This window comes from Panthera tigris, chromosome B1 (genome assembly GCF_018350195.1).
Source record: "Panthera tigris isolate Pti1 chromosome B1, P.tigris_Pti1_mat1.1, whole genome shotgun sequence".
Lineage (NCBI taxonomy): Eukaryota > Metazoa > Chordata > Mammalia > Carnivora > Felidae > Panthera > Panthera tigris.
The window spans coordinates 58,369,716-58,383,232 of NC_056663.1; the positions used below are offsets into that span (position 1 = coordinate 58,369,716).

Here is a 13,517-nt window from a genome sequence, read left to right on the forward strand (position 1 = left end):
CAAAGGCAAAAATGACAAGTGTGTCCGGACAAAGAGGTAGGACTCTCTGTCCTAGCTCTACAGAGGGTCCCTATTGTTGGGTGATGTTTCCCACGCTCCTCCCTGTTAGCATTACCTCAGCTGTTCTGCCAGAGGACAAAGTTACTATGCTTGAAGTAAAATGCTGTATTTCAGAACAAATAGAGTCCATGAAAAAAAGCATCTACCATGAAGTAGACACTTATCAGTTTAACATAAAAGAAGTAAATTTCAATGCCGGTTATGTTGGAAATTATTTTAAAACTGAAACATTACACAAATTATGACTTGGCATCGTATTTATAGAAATGTCTTCATCTGAAGAAGAGATTTGAAAGTGTTAACACCTTCAAAAATTGCAGAGGATTTAAATACATTCTATTTGTAGGAAATATGAAAAATGACAGCTGATGTGGAGCATCTGTGATCATTAATTTTTTTAATGTGCAGATTATAATGTTCCTAATTTTTTGGTCATCACAATAATTACTGTGATTGATGATACTTCTGAAACCCTGCCAGATCTTGAAAAAAAAAGTTTAACCCCAAATTAAAAATATATATGTATTATTCTTGTATCATGTTAACTATTCATTCCACAATGAGTTGTAGATGACTGAGTTAAATACACTTTACTGTCTGTGAGTCCTTTGAAATTGGAAATTGCTATGTTTCATACAAGCTCACTAACTCTGGATAATGAGACTACTTTATTAATCAGACAGTTTACTCCCAATCATTTGGAGTCAATGAGAGATTTATAGTGTGATTAAAAAAGCAGAAAGCTGGATGATCTATAAATGCTTTTCTTAATCTGGAGCAAAAAAGTGGAAGACATTCTGTTTATAACACAAGAATAAAACATTAATATGCTATGCTTCCAATAGACTGAATATTTGTGTCCATCCAAAATTCCTATGTTGAAATCCTAATCCCCAATGTGATGGTTTTTGGAGGTGGGGCCTTTGGTAGGGGATTAGGTCATGAAGCATGACACTCTTATGAATGGCATTGGTGCCCTTATAAAAAAGACCCCATAGGAGCACCTGGGCAGCTTAGTCATTTGAGTGTCTGACTTTGGCTCGGGTCATGATCTCACGGTTTGTGAGTTCAAGCCCCACCATCAGGCTTGCTGGTGTCAGCACAGAGCCCACTTCAGATCATCTGTCCCTCTCTCTCTGCCCCGTCCCCACTTGTGCTCTAAAAAAAAAAAAAAAAAAAAAAAAAAAAAAAACAAAACTCCACAGAACTCCCTCATCCCTTCTGCCATGTAAGGACACAGCAAGAGGACAGCTGTCTAAGAACCAGAATGCAGACTCCCACCAGACACTGATCTTCCCCTCCCTTAATCTTGGACTTCCAGCCCCCAGAACATTAAGAACTAACTCTTTAGGGGTGACTGGGTGGCTCAGGTTATGATCTCAGGGCTCGTGAGTTCAAGCGCCACATCAGGGTCTCTGCTGTCAATGCAGATCCTGCTTCAGATCCTCTGTCTCCCTCACTCTACTCCTTCTCCAGCCTCTCTCTGTTCTCAATAGAAATTTAAAAAATAAAAAATAAATTTAAAAAAAAAGAACTAAATCTTTGTTGTTTAAGCCAATCAGTCTATGGTATTTTTGTCACAGCAGCCCAAGTGGACCAGGAAAGGATGAATAGTGTAAAACAATGTAAGAATACCTAAAACATGCAACTCGTTTCTTCCAAGTCCTTACATATGGATTTGGACTGCCTTTTTAAACATTTTCCTTATAAGATTTTTTTCAACACTTCAATATAAAAATCAATGCAAATATAGAATTATGAACCTTCAGATTATTTTCCTTCTTTATTAAACATTTACATTCACCAGGATAGGAAAATCATAATATAGTCACACTTGTCCTCTTTATATGAGATCTAAAGAGAATGGCTATGCCTTATGACATCAAATTTAGATTCAGTCCTTTGCCTAAACACAAAACTGTCTCCAATTGGTAGCAAAACTGTCTGTATCCACTGAGTGGGGGCGTGGGGGCGACTGAACCTTGACTATTCTTTGTGAACATGTGTGTGTGCTTTTATGTTGCATGTATGGATTTTATCTTTCAAAATACTCTGAGTCTAGAACATGAAACACATTTTACTTAGACTTTATTTTGATATAAAATTGTAGATTCACTTACAGTTGTATGAAACAATACGGAGAGATCCCAGGTACCCTTTACCCAGTTCCCCTCAATGGTCACATTTCACAAAACTGTATAGCACACTGTCACAATAAGGGTAGCAACATTGATCTTCATCAGATTTCCCCAGGTTTACATGTACTCATTTGCATGTATGTATTTTGTGTATCTACCACCACAGCCAAGATACAGAGCAATGCCGTTACCACAAGGATCACTCACGTGGCTTTCTTACAACCACATCTGCTCCTGTCCCGCCCCAGAACACATTTTTTTTTTAATCCGTAAACTCAATTAGATAACTGAAACGTGTCTGGAACTAATTCTAATAAGTGTGTTTTTTCCATAGAACTATGTTCAAATCTGTCAGTTACTTCCTATCTGATTTCCTGTCCCTCTTGAAAGGACACAATGAAGACAGAGAGATGGCTTCTGAAACATGAAGGAAGAGCACAGCCATATATTTGAAATTCTAGAAAACACTTGAGAAGTACAGGATCTGAAGTACCAATAGGTCACAGTATCTTTGTGGGGGAGCTCTTGAACATCCCACTGGCACCCTAAACTATTCTTGCAACCCAGAGACACTGAACATAGAACAAGGGCATGGTTTTTCCATGTCCTTAAAATCTCAAGGGAAGCGGTGCCTGGGTGGCTCAGTTGAGCATCTGACTCTTGGTTTTGATTCAGGTCATGATCTCACCGTTTCAGGGGATTGAGCCCCACGATGGGCTCTGTGTTGGCAGCACAGAGCCTGCTTGGGCTTCTCTCTCTTTCCCTCTCTCTCTGCGCCTTCCCTGTTTGTGCTGTCTCTCTCTCAAAATAAATAAATAAACTTTAAAACAAGTCTCAAGGGAAGAAAAAGTAGTCCCTCCAGTATCTAAAATGTCTGGTACTCACCACCTCCCAAGAAATCCCCAAACTAAGGGAGGTAGAAGGAAAATCAAGAGTAAAGATTCAAACAACCTCTGTGATACTGGCAATCTTGTCAGCCTTGTATCCTTCCCTCTTGGACAGGACAGGACTTAGAATTTAAATGCCAAGCACCTAGGCCATAATATTGATTCTGATGTTATATTAAGCATCAAGGGCCATAGTAAAACCCTAATAATGCCAGTGACATCTCAAATATTGAGATTAAGACCATGGGCCATACTGTTGAGGGAGAAGATCCTCTGCCCACCCAACTCAAGGGAATGTGCAGGAGACAGACTCCGGAGCAGGGTCACTTGAGTCTTGAAAGGTCCTCACTCAAAGCCGCTGAAATGGCATCATGAAAAATTCATTCCTTCAGAGTACCATTTTTCTCTTATTACACAAATACCCTAGACCCTAGTAATCACCTTTAGCCTCTGTCAGGCATCGTGAATACAGAGTAGGAATTGGTTTAATCCTATGACTCTACCCAACAACCAGATGAAATCTGAGCACCGAAGGGGCAAGGAGTGTTGAAAGGGTAGAAGAAAAGAATGATGTTGTCTCCAAGGAGACTTCCAGAAGGGCATCCTCCCTGGATGGAGGGCCAGAGAAGCCAAAAAGCTGCATGCTGACATCTTAGAAGCATAAGAGGAGTTGCATAAGGGAAATATGAGAAAACTAAAATAAAAAAAAATAAAAAAAAAAAGAAAAGAAAGAATTTATTTCACACTGTTACCCAAGATTAGCCATGCCCAGATCATCAGTGAATTTTTAAAATATGGAAAATAGTGTATGCATTAGCTTACACAAATCAGTCATTAAAATCATAGAAAATTATATTCATCTAATTTCTAGTCAAAAAAAAAAATCCCTTCGGTTTTAATCCTTGTTGTCTCCTCAATGACATGAACCTCAGTGCTTAAAGCATTGAGTTCTAAGCTAATCATCAGTTTCCTGTTTTAAAAGAAAAATTTTTTAATGTTTACTTATTTTTGAGAAACAGAACATGAGCTAGGGAGGGGCAGAGAGAGAGGAAGACACAGAATCTGAGCAGGCTCCAGGCTCTGAGCTGTCAGCACGGAGCCTGATGTGGGGCTCAAACCCACAAACCGTGAGATCATGATCTGAGATCATGACCTGAGCTGAACTTGGACATTTAACCAACTGAGCCACCCAGGTATCCCAGCAGCGTCCTATTTTAAAAATCAACTTATTAAATCATTTCTAAAAAATTATCCCCAGTGGTAGTGGAGGGCAGGCTTTCAGTTGAGTAGCAACATTAAAGCATCTTTCAAATACTTGTTTATTTTGAGCATGATGTATTAATTAGGATGCTTTATTTCAATCAAAGTTCAAAAATGTTCTTTACAATTGCCATAGCAGTAACATTACTATTCTGTATTTTCCACTCAAACCTCAGGATTAAATACAAAATCTACATGCCATACTCTGACTATAATGCTCAATTTTATTCTGTTGTAAGTTTTGCTCTTTTTCTCTGCACATGCTGTATTTCACAGTCTTAACAAAATTGTTTCTAGTCCTTAAAAAACAGTGGGATGTAACATTTCCTGTCTTTTCTTTTTATATTATTATTAAAATAGTTAGATAAAGCAGGGTAAACCCTTATGACTTTTCATTGGTTTCCCCTCCATAACAATACATACTCTTCCTCCATCTTACAGGCAGGTTAGCCTAACAGATGATACCATGTTCTAAAAAACAAAAAAAGTGAAGTAATTTTCCCAAGACTATACTAAAATCTTTAGCTACTAGACTGTGAATTCTGTACAAACAGGACTCGCACCCATATTGCCACAGTGCTTCCTATAGAACCTTAAGGATTACTGACGTTTAGTAAACGTTAATTAAGTAAAAACTAATATGTCTTCTAGCTAATTAGGATTTATTGGGATTGGAATAACTATCTTCATTTATAGGGCCTCATGAAGGGCAAAAAGTGCATTTTGAAGAATCTCTTTGAACCTACAACCTACTTGTACAGACTCCCCTGTTCTCAGGATGGTTTTTCTGGGTAGATTTCTTTTCTCATGAATAGAATATAACTTTAAATGTCTTCCCATTTTCTTCTCTCTCACGCTTTAACCTCATATTTAAAAGAGTTATTTAAAAGTCTTTTGTCCACTCTACTGGTGTCGTGGTGAGACCATTTTCCACAATTAAAACCTGCAGTGAGTTCAAGAGAAATGAATTGTGACATTGAAATTACTTCTATGTCGTTACATGTCATGTTCTCCACAAGAACTTGACAGTCACTGAAAGATGGAACAGAATAAAACCATGCCTTTTCTGCAGTGAAGTTATTGGTGGGGACAGTCAATGCATCCCTGTTATAGGTTAATACATTAACCGTTCAGATCGCATTGGTTTTGTTCTAGGTTTCTTTCACCTCAAAAGAAACAAACCAAAACTCTAGTGAAAAATAGGATTAGAGAATCCAGTTCCTGGAGCTTGCGCTACCCCCTCAGTAAATCTTCACCAAGGCAGACTAGCTCTGATGGAAATGTAACCCCAAACAGCTGCTGAGTTTCAATTTTCCTTTCCTACATGATCAGGTCCTTATCTTCCCTGATTTGCTCTCAAGGCACAAACAGGGTGACACCGCACATTGGCCTCATTGTAGACGCAGGAAAATGGGACTCATTAAGTGAGGGAATTATTTCAAGATTGAGAGGGCGGAGGTTATAAACATAATCGGCACACCACACCAGCTTATACATATACTGACTGCAAAATAGTGAGCCTGCACATTCTGCTGCTGCTCGTGCGCATTTCTCCTTACACAGCCAGTGCCTATGCTTGTGAAGGGCCACGGTTCACTCACACCATTCATGGGGAGATAGAGGCCTCCTGCAGCTTGCTGCTGCTTCATCTTCTCAGTCACCACTTCTTCCCCTACCTCCTCTTTCCTCAGAGAAACCCAGTCTCCCCTTAGCTTTGCATGCCCCTTCATCTCGGTCTTCTTACGTGGCAAGTTGGACCAGTTACCCAGCTCTGGCCTCAGCCCCAGTGGGCAACGGACACTTTTGTTTTCCTCCTATTTGAAGTTAGCCAGCTGCTTCACAGGCCGGGTGGTGCTCAAATTTACGCAGGCAACTACTGAATATCCGAGAGATACTAGCATTTACTCATATTTACGCCTTAATTATCTCTGGCCCCTCCACCCATTCTTGGTCATCGTGTGTATCCACTAAGACACAAAAATGTCCAAACATTAATTGCTTTCATTGCTATGAGTTAACTTTTCCTCCATATTTTACAAAGGCCTTTGAAAGATAAGCCTGCATATTTCCTTAATTCCACCTCTCTTTCCAAACTTCCTATTTGATTAGGCTTCATTTATCTCTACCGGCCTGACTTCCTCCTTAGTGTCCTCATCCCTGGACCTTACAAACTGATTCTCATTCTCTCCTTCTTGAGCCTACCCTCCACTGACCCACACCATGAACATTGTTACCAGCTTCAGAACATTATCATCATTGTTCATCCTTGTTCTCTGGGACACTCAGCAAACTTGTCTAAGGGGCCTTGAGTTATTAGGCCTTGAACCGCTTCCCTATGTGATAAACTGCTTATGTACCTGTGTACCCCACTTCCCCATCATACCTGCACCTGTGTTCATGTGTACACACACACATGTACATACAACCCAGCACCCTATTGGCGACCAGAGGCAAGCAAGGAAGACAAAACAGTGCCAACAGGGATCTGAGCCATTCTGGTCATTTTCAGAAACAGTAACCATAGATAATCAAAAGGATAGGTCTTATAATGCCAGAACCACATCACAGTACAACACACATGTGATCTTGCAGTAGTGGGACTGATAAATGCCACCATGAAAATCTACCTATCCCCTGTCACATCTTCCATGACATCCCATCCAGATAGAAACACACTCATAAGCAAATCATCCAGTTCTTCGTCTTGGTGCTAATACTACCCTCCATCCTGAAGTTTAATAACATTCTAGAGGCAGTACTGAAGGCTGAATTCAGGGCCAGATTCCAAACATTTCTGCTAGAGTCCATTTGCAGCCATTCTTCACGCTCCCCTGAATGGCCTAGATCTATAATCACTGCTGTGTGAATCTGAGAAAGTTCCAGGATCCCAGAGTGCTCCACTGACCTGGAATCTGGCAGGGTGGCTCAGCTATTGCCTTCTTATGTAACATCAGTCTGCCCAGTCTCACTGTAAATCCTCTTTTCTAGCATTTGCAGAGTCACGAGAGGCTGGACCCTAGGTATTATTTAATGACACAGTAGAAATCCTTTTGAACCCTCTTTGTAAATCACTTCTCTCTACTTATTTGCTGTGTTTCTCTGAGCTCCACTTGACCTCTTTATCACCATTTGATAAAGGAACCATTAGATCCAGCTATGGATTGAAGTTAGGCCCAGTTGGTTTGTACTTTTATGAGACTATTATACAAATAAAATCTTAATTGTTCTTACTAAATACTCAGGAATTTAATTTCACCAATTATCAAGTGCTTACTTTATAATCTGTCCTTAAACTGAGTCAGAACAATTTCTACTGGCATTGGGTTACATTATCTTCTTACCCAATAAGCAATGCATTCATGAAAATGAATAGGGTGCATTTACCATAGTTTTTCTGATCTAATAGCCTCTAGATCTACTTCTATTTTACACTGTGTATTAAATTTAAGCTAAAGCGCAGAAAAACATTAAGGGTGAGAATGTGTGGAGAATAATCCTAAGTATTTCTCAGAACCCCTCCCCCCCCCCATGTATGGGTATGCATTGAATCGTTTTTCTGCAGACCAGCAGATTAGATTCCAGAAATTCAATAGAACCCCCTTGTGTTCATTGTTGACTAGGTAATTATGCATCTCATCATGATACCTACCAGTGAATTGCAGCACACTAACCTTGATAAGCAGAAAAGTCTGCCTAGGGAAGAACTAGGTATTTTTTAAATAAAAGTATCCTTCATACTGATATTGATGCATGAGGCTCTTGACTCCTTGAAAAGTGGCGTTTTCCAGTAAAACAAAACCATTCTTTTGTAAAATTCAAAAAATAATCTTCAGATGAAAGACCAAAAAGTACTTATAAATTTGGAGACTAATGCTGAAGCCTATGTGTTATTCAAACTGTCTTCCAGATTAAGAATATCTCTGAAATGGAAAACTAAGTTATCTATGTTGGTTGTAGTTAATATAATTCTGAATTTATTACCTCTTAAAGAATTCTCCCTCATGTCAGGGGCACCTGGGTGGCTCAGTAGGCTGAGTGTCTGGCTTCAGCTCAGGTCATGATCTCATGGTCCGTGGGTTCGAGTCCCATGTCAGGCTCTGTGCTGACAGCTGGGAGCCTGGGGCCTGTTTCAGATTCTGTGTCTCCTTCTCTCTGCCCCTCCCTCACTCTCTCTCTCTTTCTTTCTCTCTCTCAAAAATAAATAAACATTAAAAGCATTTAAAAGAATTCTCCTTCATGTGATTCATGACCAACTGACTAAACCAAGCAATTTCCCTTTTTTCTAAAATTTCATTACATTTTAATTGATCAGATGGTGATTAAGAACCAAGATTGAACAGAAAGCCAGTTACTATTTAGTAATTCAGTACTATTTACTGGATATTTGTTACAATCAAGGCAATACTAGGCTCCAAGATGAACACAAAAATGAACAAGATCCAGTTCCATCCTCAAGAACTTCATCTTTTTAGAAAGCACGTAATATATGTAGTAAATAACTATGATAGATGGTTAAAGGTAATAAATGCCTTCATTAACAGAGAGATGAAATCCCAGTAAAATCCAGGGGATGATGAGCATAACAGTTTTGACTGGGAGAAATCAGGGGATCTTTGTACAGAAAAAGGTGATTTCAGATTCTCTGAAGGGTAGTTAGGATTTGAACAGATGAAGATAAGAAACTCAATGTGAGATGAGGGGTCAAAGCAATAAAGGGCAATAAAGGACCTTCTCTTGGTCTAGCACATGGAATCTTAAGAGGACAGTGGTGAGGAGGAAGGTGGAGAGGTCAGTTGGAGTCAGCTCTTCGGACCGTGAATGCCAGCATATAGTGCTCAGGCTTTTTCCTGGGGCAATCTAGACACACTAAGGACAGAGTACGCATGACAGATCTCTGCTTTAGAAAGAAGAAGGGAGAGAACATGGAGGCTTTCTGCAAAGCAGTTCAGAAGGCTTTTGGTGAACTAGGTTAGTGGCAGTGAAAGTAGAGCACACGGAAGGGATGTAATCTTATTTCTAAGATGGCATTATTGAGGGCTTGGCAACAGTTGTTTCTGGAGTAAGAGAGTAGGAGGAGCCAAAAATAAATTGGAGGTTTTAAGCCTGGATGACTAAGAGAATTATAGTGCCATTAGCAGAAATAGGGAGGAGAACATTAAGAAAATAGAACATTTGGAACAATTAAAATTATTAATGTGATTAAAAAAAATCCTTTTTAGCTCCTTAAAATTGACATATAGAAGCATATAAACATGTAATTTGACAGAAATGTTTTCCCTCAGTACATTTGGAATTATTAACTATCTTCTTGTCCTTGGACTAAAAGAGTAGGCAGTTAGTTAGACATGAGCCAGGGGCAAAGGCAGTGATAAATAGGTGACACATTAGAAGCCAGGAGACAAAACATCCTCACTTTGTGGCTTCCAAGACCCCTCAACATCCTGGTCTTATGGCTTCCAAGACTCTGGGGCTAACAGACCAAGAGCCCCAGGTACAGAGGATATGCTCTCCTCTTCCACCTCTGCCCCTGGGTAACCTGTAGACTCATTATAATGCATTTGCATCGTGGTTTTAGCCCCCACTCCCGTGGGAGAAACTCTACAAACCTTGTAGAGTCAAAAACTCCCTCTCCTGACCTGTGGAAGGAGTCCCCCAAAAGACTGGAAGCAGCCTCCATTAGAGACCATCCCTGTCCCTGACTCAAGACCCTGCTCACACAAAAAGAAAAGACCCCTGTGGCCTCAGGGCAGTTACCACCTCTAGGCCTGCCTGCTCTCCCTTCTTTAGAGTGTACGTCCTTAATAAACTGCTTTGTGCTTGCTACCTTCCTTCTGCTTGCCTTTATTTGAACATAAATCTTTTGTGGGGAACTCAAGAACTGAGGCCTCTATTCACCCAACACAGACTCTCCCACGGGTAACAGGACTCCTTCACATAGTATGACTTTAAGAGCCTGCTGTGATAGGAGAATATGCAGTGGCATTTTGTATATTGAAAATAAAAGAACACTGAATTTTGTAGCACTCGAAGAATAAAACAATAATCTGTCTTCTGTTGAAAATACAAACTTATCATGTTTAATATCTTGATTTATTAAATACTAGAAAGTCTTATTGTTGTTCATTAGTCCCCAAAAGAGTGAAGAGAGGAGAATTATAAAGACATGTTGAGCAAACAACCAGAAGTGACACGGCTCAGTTAAGACGCTTTTGGCTGCCATAGGAGAAAGCCCAACTCCAAATGATTTCGCCAGCATTAGGATTTTTTTTTTTTAATCTCAAATTACAAGAACTCTGGAGAGTTTCCCAGATTGATTAAATCATCAGCATAATTGAGTACTAAGATTTCTCCAGGCTTCAGCAGTACCATTTTCTCCTTAGTCCTTCATCTGGGTTCCCTCATAGTACCCACATAGCAAAAGCAACTGCAGACATGGTCTGTTCGTACCTGCTGTTTGGAAACAGAAAATAAGAAAGGGCCATTTCTTCAGATTCCTGTTAGTTTATTTGTTTTGTTTTAAGGAAGGAAAATCTTCCTCATTAAGTGCACCCAGCAAACTTCCTCTCACATCTCATCACCTAGGACTGAGTGAAATGCCCATCCCTAAATCAGGCTGTGGTTTATAGCAACCATAATACATACCCTGTCTAGAGGGCCAATCTCCCCCTGAAATCCACAACTATGAAGAGGGGTGAAGAGGGGTGAGCAAAATCAGGGTTCTATCAAAAAGAAAGACAGACAGATGAATGGTAGTGGGTGACAACCAGTGGAATTTGTCATAATCCTAACAGCAGAAAAGAGAGAGAAAGAGGACAAGGGAGGGGAAAGAGAAAGAGAATAATCAACTTGAGAATGGATTCAGAGGGTGGATTTTTTTTTAACATATCAGTGAATTCAGAAATTGAGAACAATCTGCCCTTATTTTCTGTCACTCTTTCAGGGGACTTTCGTAGCCATAGAAACTAGAACTGATTGGAATAAAGTTCTTGGCCTCTCCAGCCATGGCCAACGTTTGGAACGGAATTCAAAGTCACCAGAGAGCTAGCGCTGATTCTTGGGAGAATGTGAGAGCAAACCCTCCTCACGCTGCCAAACTGGCACGGGATACTGCGGCCACTCTGCAAATGAACAGTACACAATAAACAAGCCAAGGGAAAGAGCTTCAAATTCTAAATGCCCTCTTGAGAGAAGAGAGAAGGCAGTTCCTGGGAACAGTGAACAAACACTGTCAGAAAAGTGGAATCATTGATTTCTATCATGAATGACTAATGATCATTATGGTGTGGTTTAGAATAGAAATACAAGTTCTGCAGCCCAAAGAACTACTGGTCCTATCTCCTGTGACATTCCATTTACACTCACTTGATAAAAGCATGCCGATGAATTAGACTGTCTTGGGTTTGTTTAAACGCGTCCATCTCAGATTCATGAAAGTATTTACCCATGAATCCAATTTTCATTTCCATTTGTTGTGCCTCTGAGAATTTTCTTACTTGATTAGGGATGGCTGATACATGTCAAAGGTTTGAGTAAGATAAATACTGCAAACACAGCTGAGCTCTTTGTATCTTCATGTCAATGCACATGGTACTTTTAGTATGTCAATTTGATAGATCTGTGCATTTGCCATCATGAGACAATACGAAAGCCTTGAAAAATTCATGCCTAAGTCTCTAAATCCAACTGACTGGACACCACTTATCCTTACCAGCAAGTTAATAGACAGCTTTGTATCAACTCAATGGTTCATATGCAAATGCTACTACAGCCAGGTGATCAAGGACACCCTGGCCTATTTGTTGGCCTTACTGTTCTCCATTCTCCTCTATTCATACATCAGTATGAAGACTATATATCAATATACCCAAATCAAAATATGATACCACAGAATAATGGTGATAATCATGATGACCATGAGCATTCATTTCACAAGTGTTATCAAATGCCTAGTAGTGTACATGCTAGGCACTATTCTGGGTGTTAGAAGTGCAGCAAGGCAAAGTCCCAGCTCTTAGACTATTTATTTATTTATTTATTGCTAAGGCAAAAAATAATGTAGGGTAAAGAGAAAATGAAGTGCGGTAGGTGGGGACAGGTCCCTCATCCATATATAGTGGTCTTTATGTGAAGGTCTCAATAATAGGGTAATATTTGAGCAGAACCCTGAGGAAATTGAGAGAACAAGCCAAAGTGGATATCTGAACAAGGAATTTCTAGGCAGAGGGAAGAATGAGTACAAAATCCCTAGAGAGAAGAGTACTCAGTGTGCTCCAGGAACAGCATGGATCCAGTGTGAGCTAGTGATGGGGAGCGGCAAGAGGTAAGACAGGGAGGGAGAGGCAAAATCTCCCAGGCCTTTTTTCAGCAAAATTAACATCTGTGACTTTAATTTGAGATGGGATACCACTGGAGGACTTTGATCACAGTAATGATATGATCTAGGGAGTCTGGCAAGATGAGGACATTCAGTGCCAACTTCAAGTCCAAGGACTAAAATGAAGCGATATAGTGTAATGACCCTAAAGTCTTGCCTCCAGTAGAGCACAGCACCTCCTCTCAGAGGCCTATTCCTTTGTACCAGCCTTCTGCGGCCCAGAGCCTGTGCTGTCAGCAGAGTCTGGCAGAAAGCAGCTCATTCTGCCTATTTCCACTCTGGCTTTGCCGTGCATGTCATGGTGGTCATTTGCCACTCTTTTAGGCACCTCAGTATCTACACCCCTTCTTGTGTTTGAAGAATCCACCTCCTCATGAGACAGAGGGTAGCTCTCACTCTAGAGGCTGAAATGCCAAATACTCTACCAGCTTCCTTTGCAGCTAGGACATGGCTCCACAAATAAGACACACCATATTTAGAGGTCCGATAGGAAGGTAGTGGCCTGTGGAAGCATCCTTTCTTCCTCCAGGGCCAGCAATGGCAAAGGTTTTGTCATAATGCTTGTGCTGGCACAGGTGATTGTAGGGCTACAAAGTTGCCGGGTCTGTCTGTACCCCCAGTCACAGAGGCAGTGCATTGTTCTGGTTATCTTTTGCTGCACAAAAAAACCACTCCTTCACAACTACTTGACTATATGCACACTTTCAAATACACACTAAAGTATTGCTAACTGTAGACACAATGCTGTATATTACATCTACAGGACTTATTTATCTTGTAACTAGAAGTCTGTGCCTT

The 13,517-nt window shown here is 40.3% G+C and overlaps 1 protein-coding gene and 1 long non-coding RNA gene across 13 annotated transcripts in view; one reads left to right on the forward strand and one right to left on the reverse strand.

Annotated features, from left to right (window-relative positions):
• The window catches only part of MFAP3L (microfibril associated protein 3 like), a 94,373-nt gene that overhangs the window by 45,045 nt on the left and 35,811 nt on the right, over nt 1-13,517 (forward strand). The window contains exon 4 of one of the 10 annotated variants that reach the window (XM_015544223.2): nt 11,286-11,714. The exons of the other annotated variants lie outside the window; for them this stretch is intronic. Coding sequence (XP_015399709.1) covers nt 11,286-11,390 — 105 coding nt within the window. The 3' untranslated portion in view covers nt 11,391-11,714. Of the gene's footprint in view, nt 1-11,285; nt 11,715-13,517 lie in introns of those variants that run through there. 10 annotated transcript variants of the gene reach the window in all.
• LOC122237922 overlaps nt 1-13,517 on the reverse strand; it is a 148,290-nt gene that overhangs the window by 8,552 nt on the left and 126,221 nt on the right. The gene's annotated exons all lie outside the window — the stretch shown is intronic.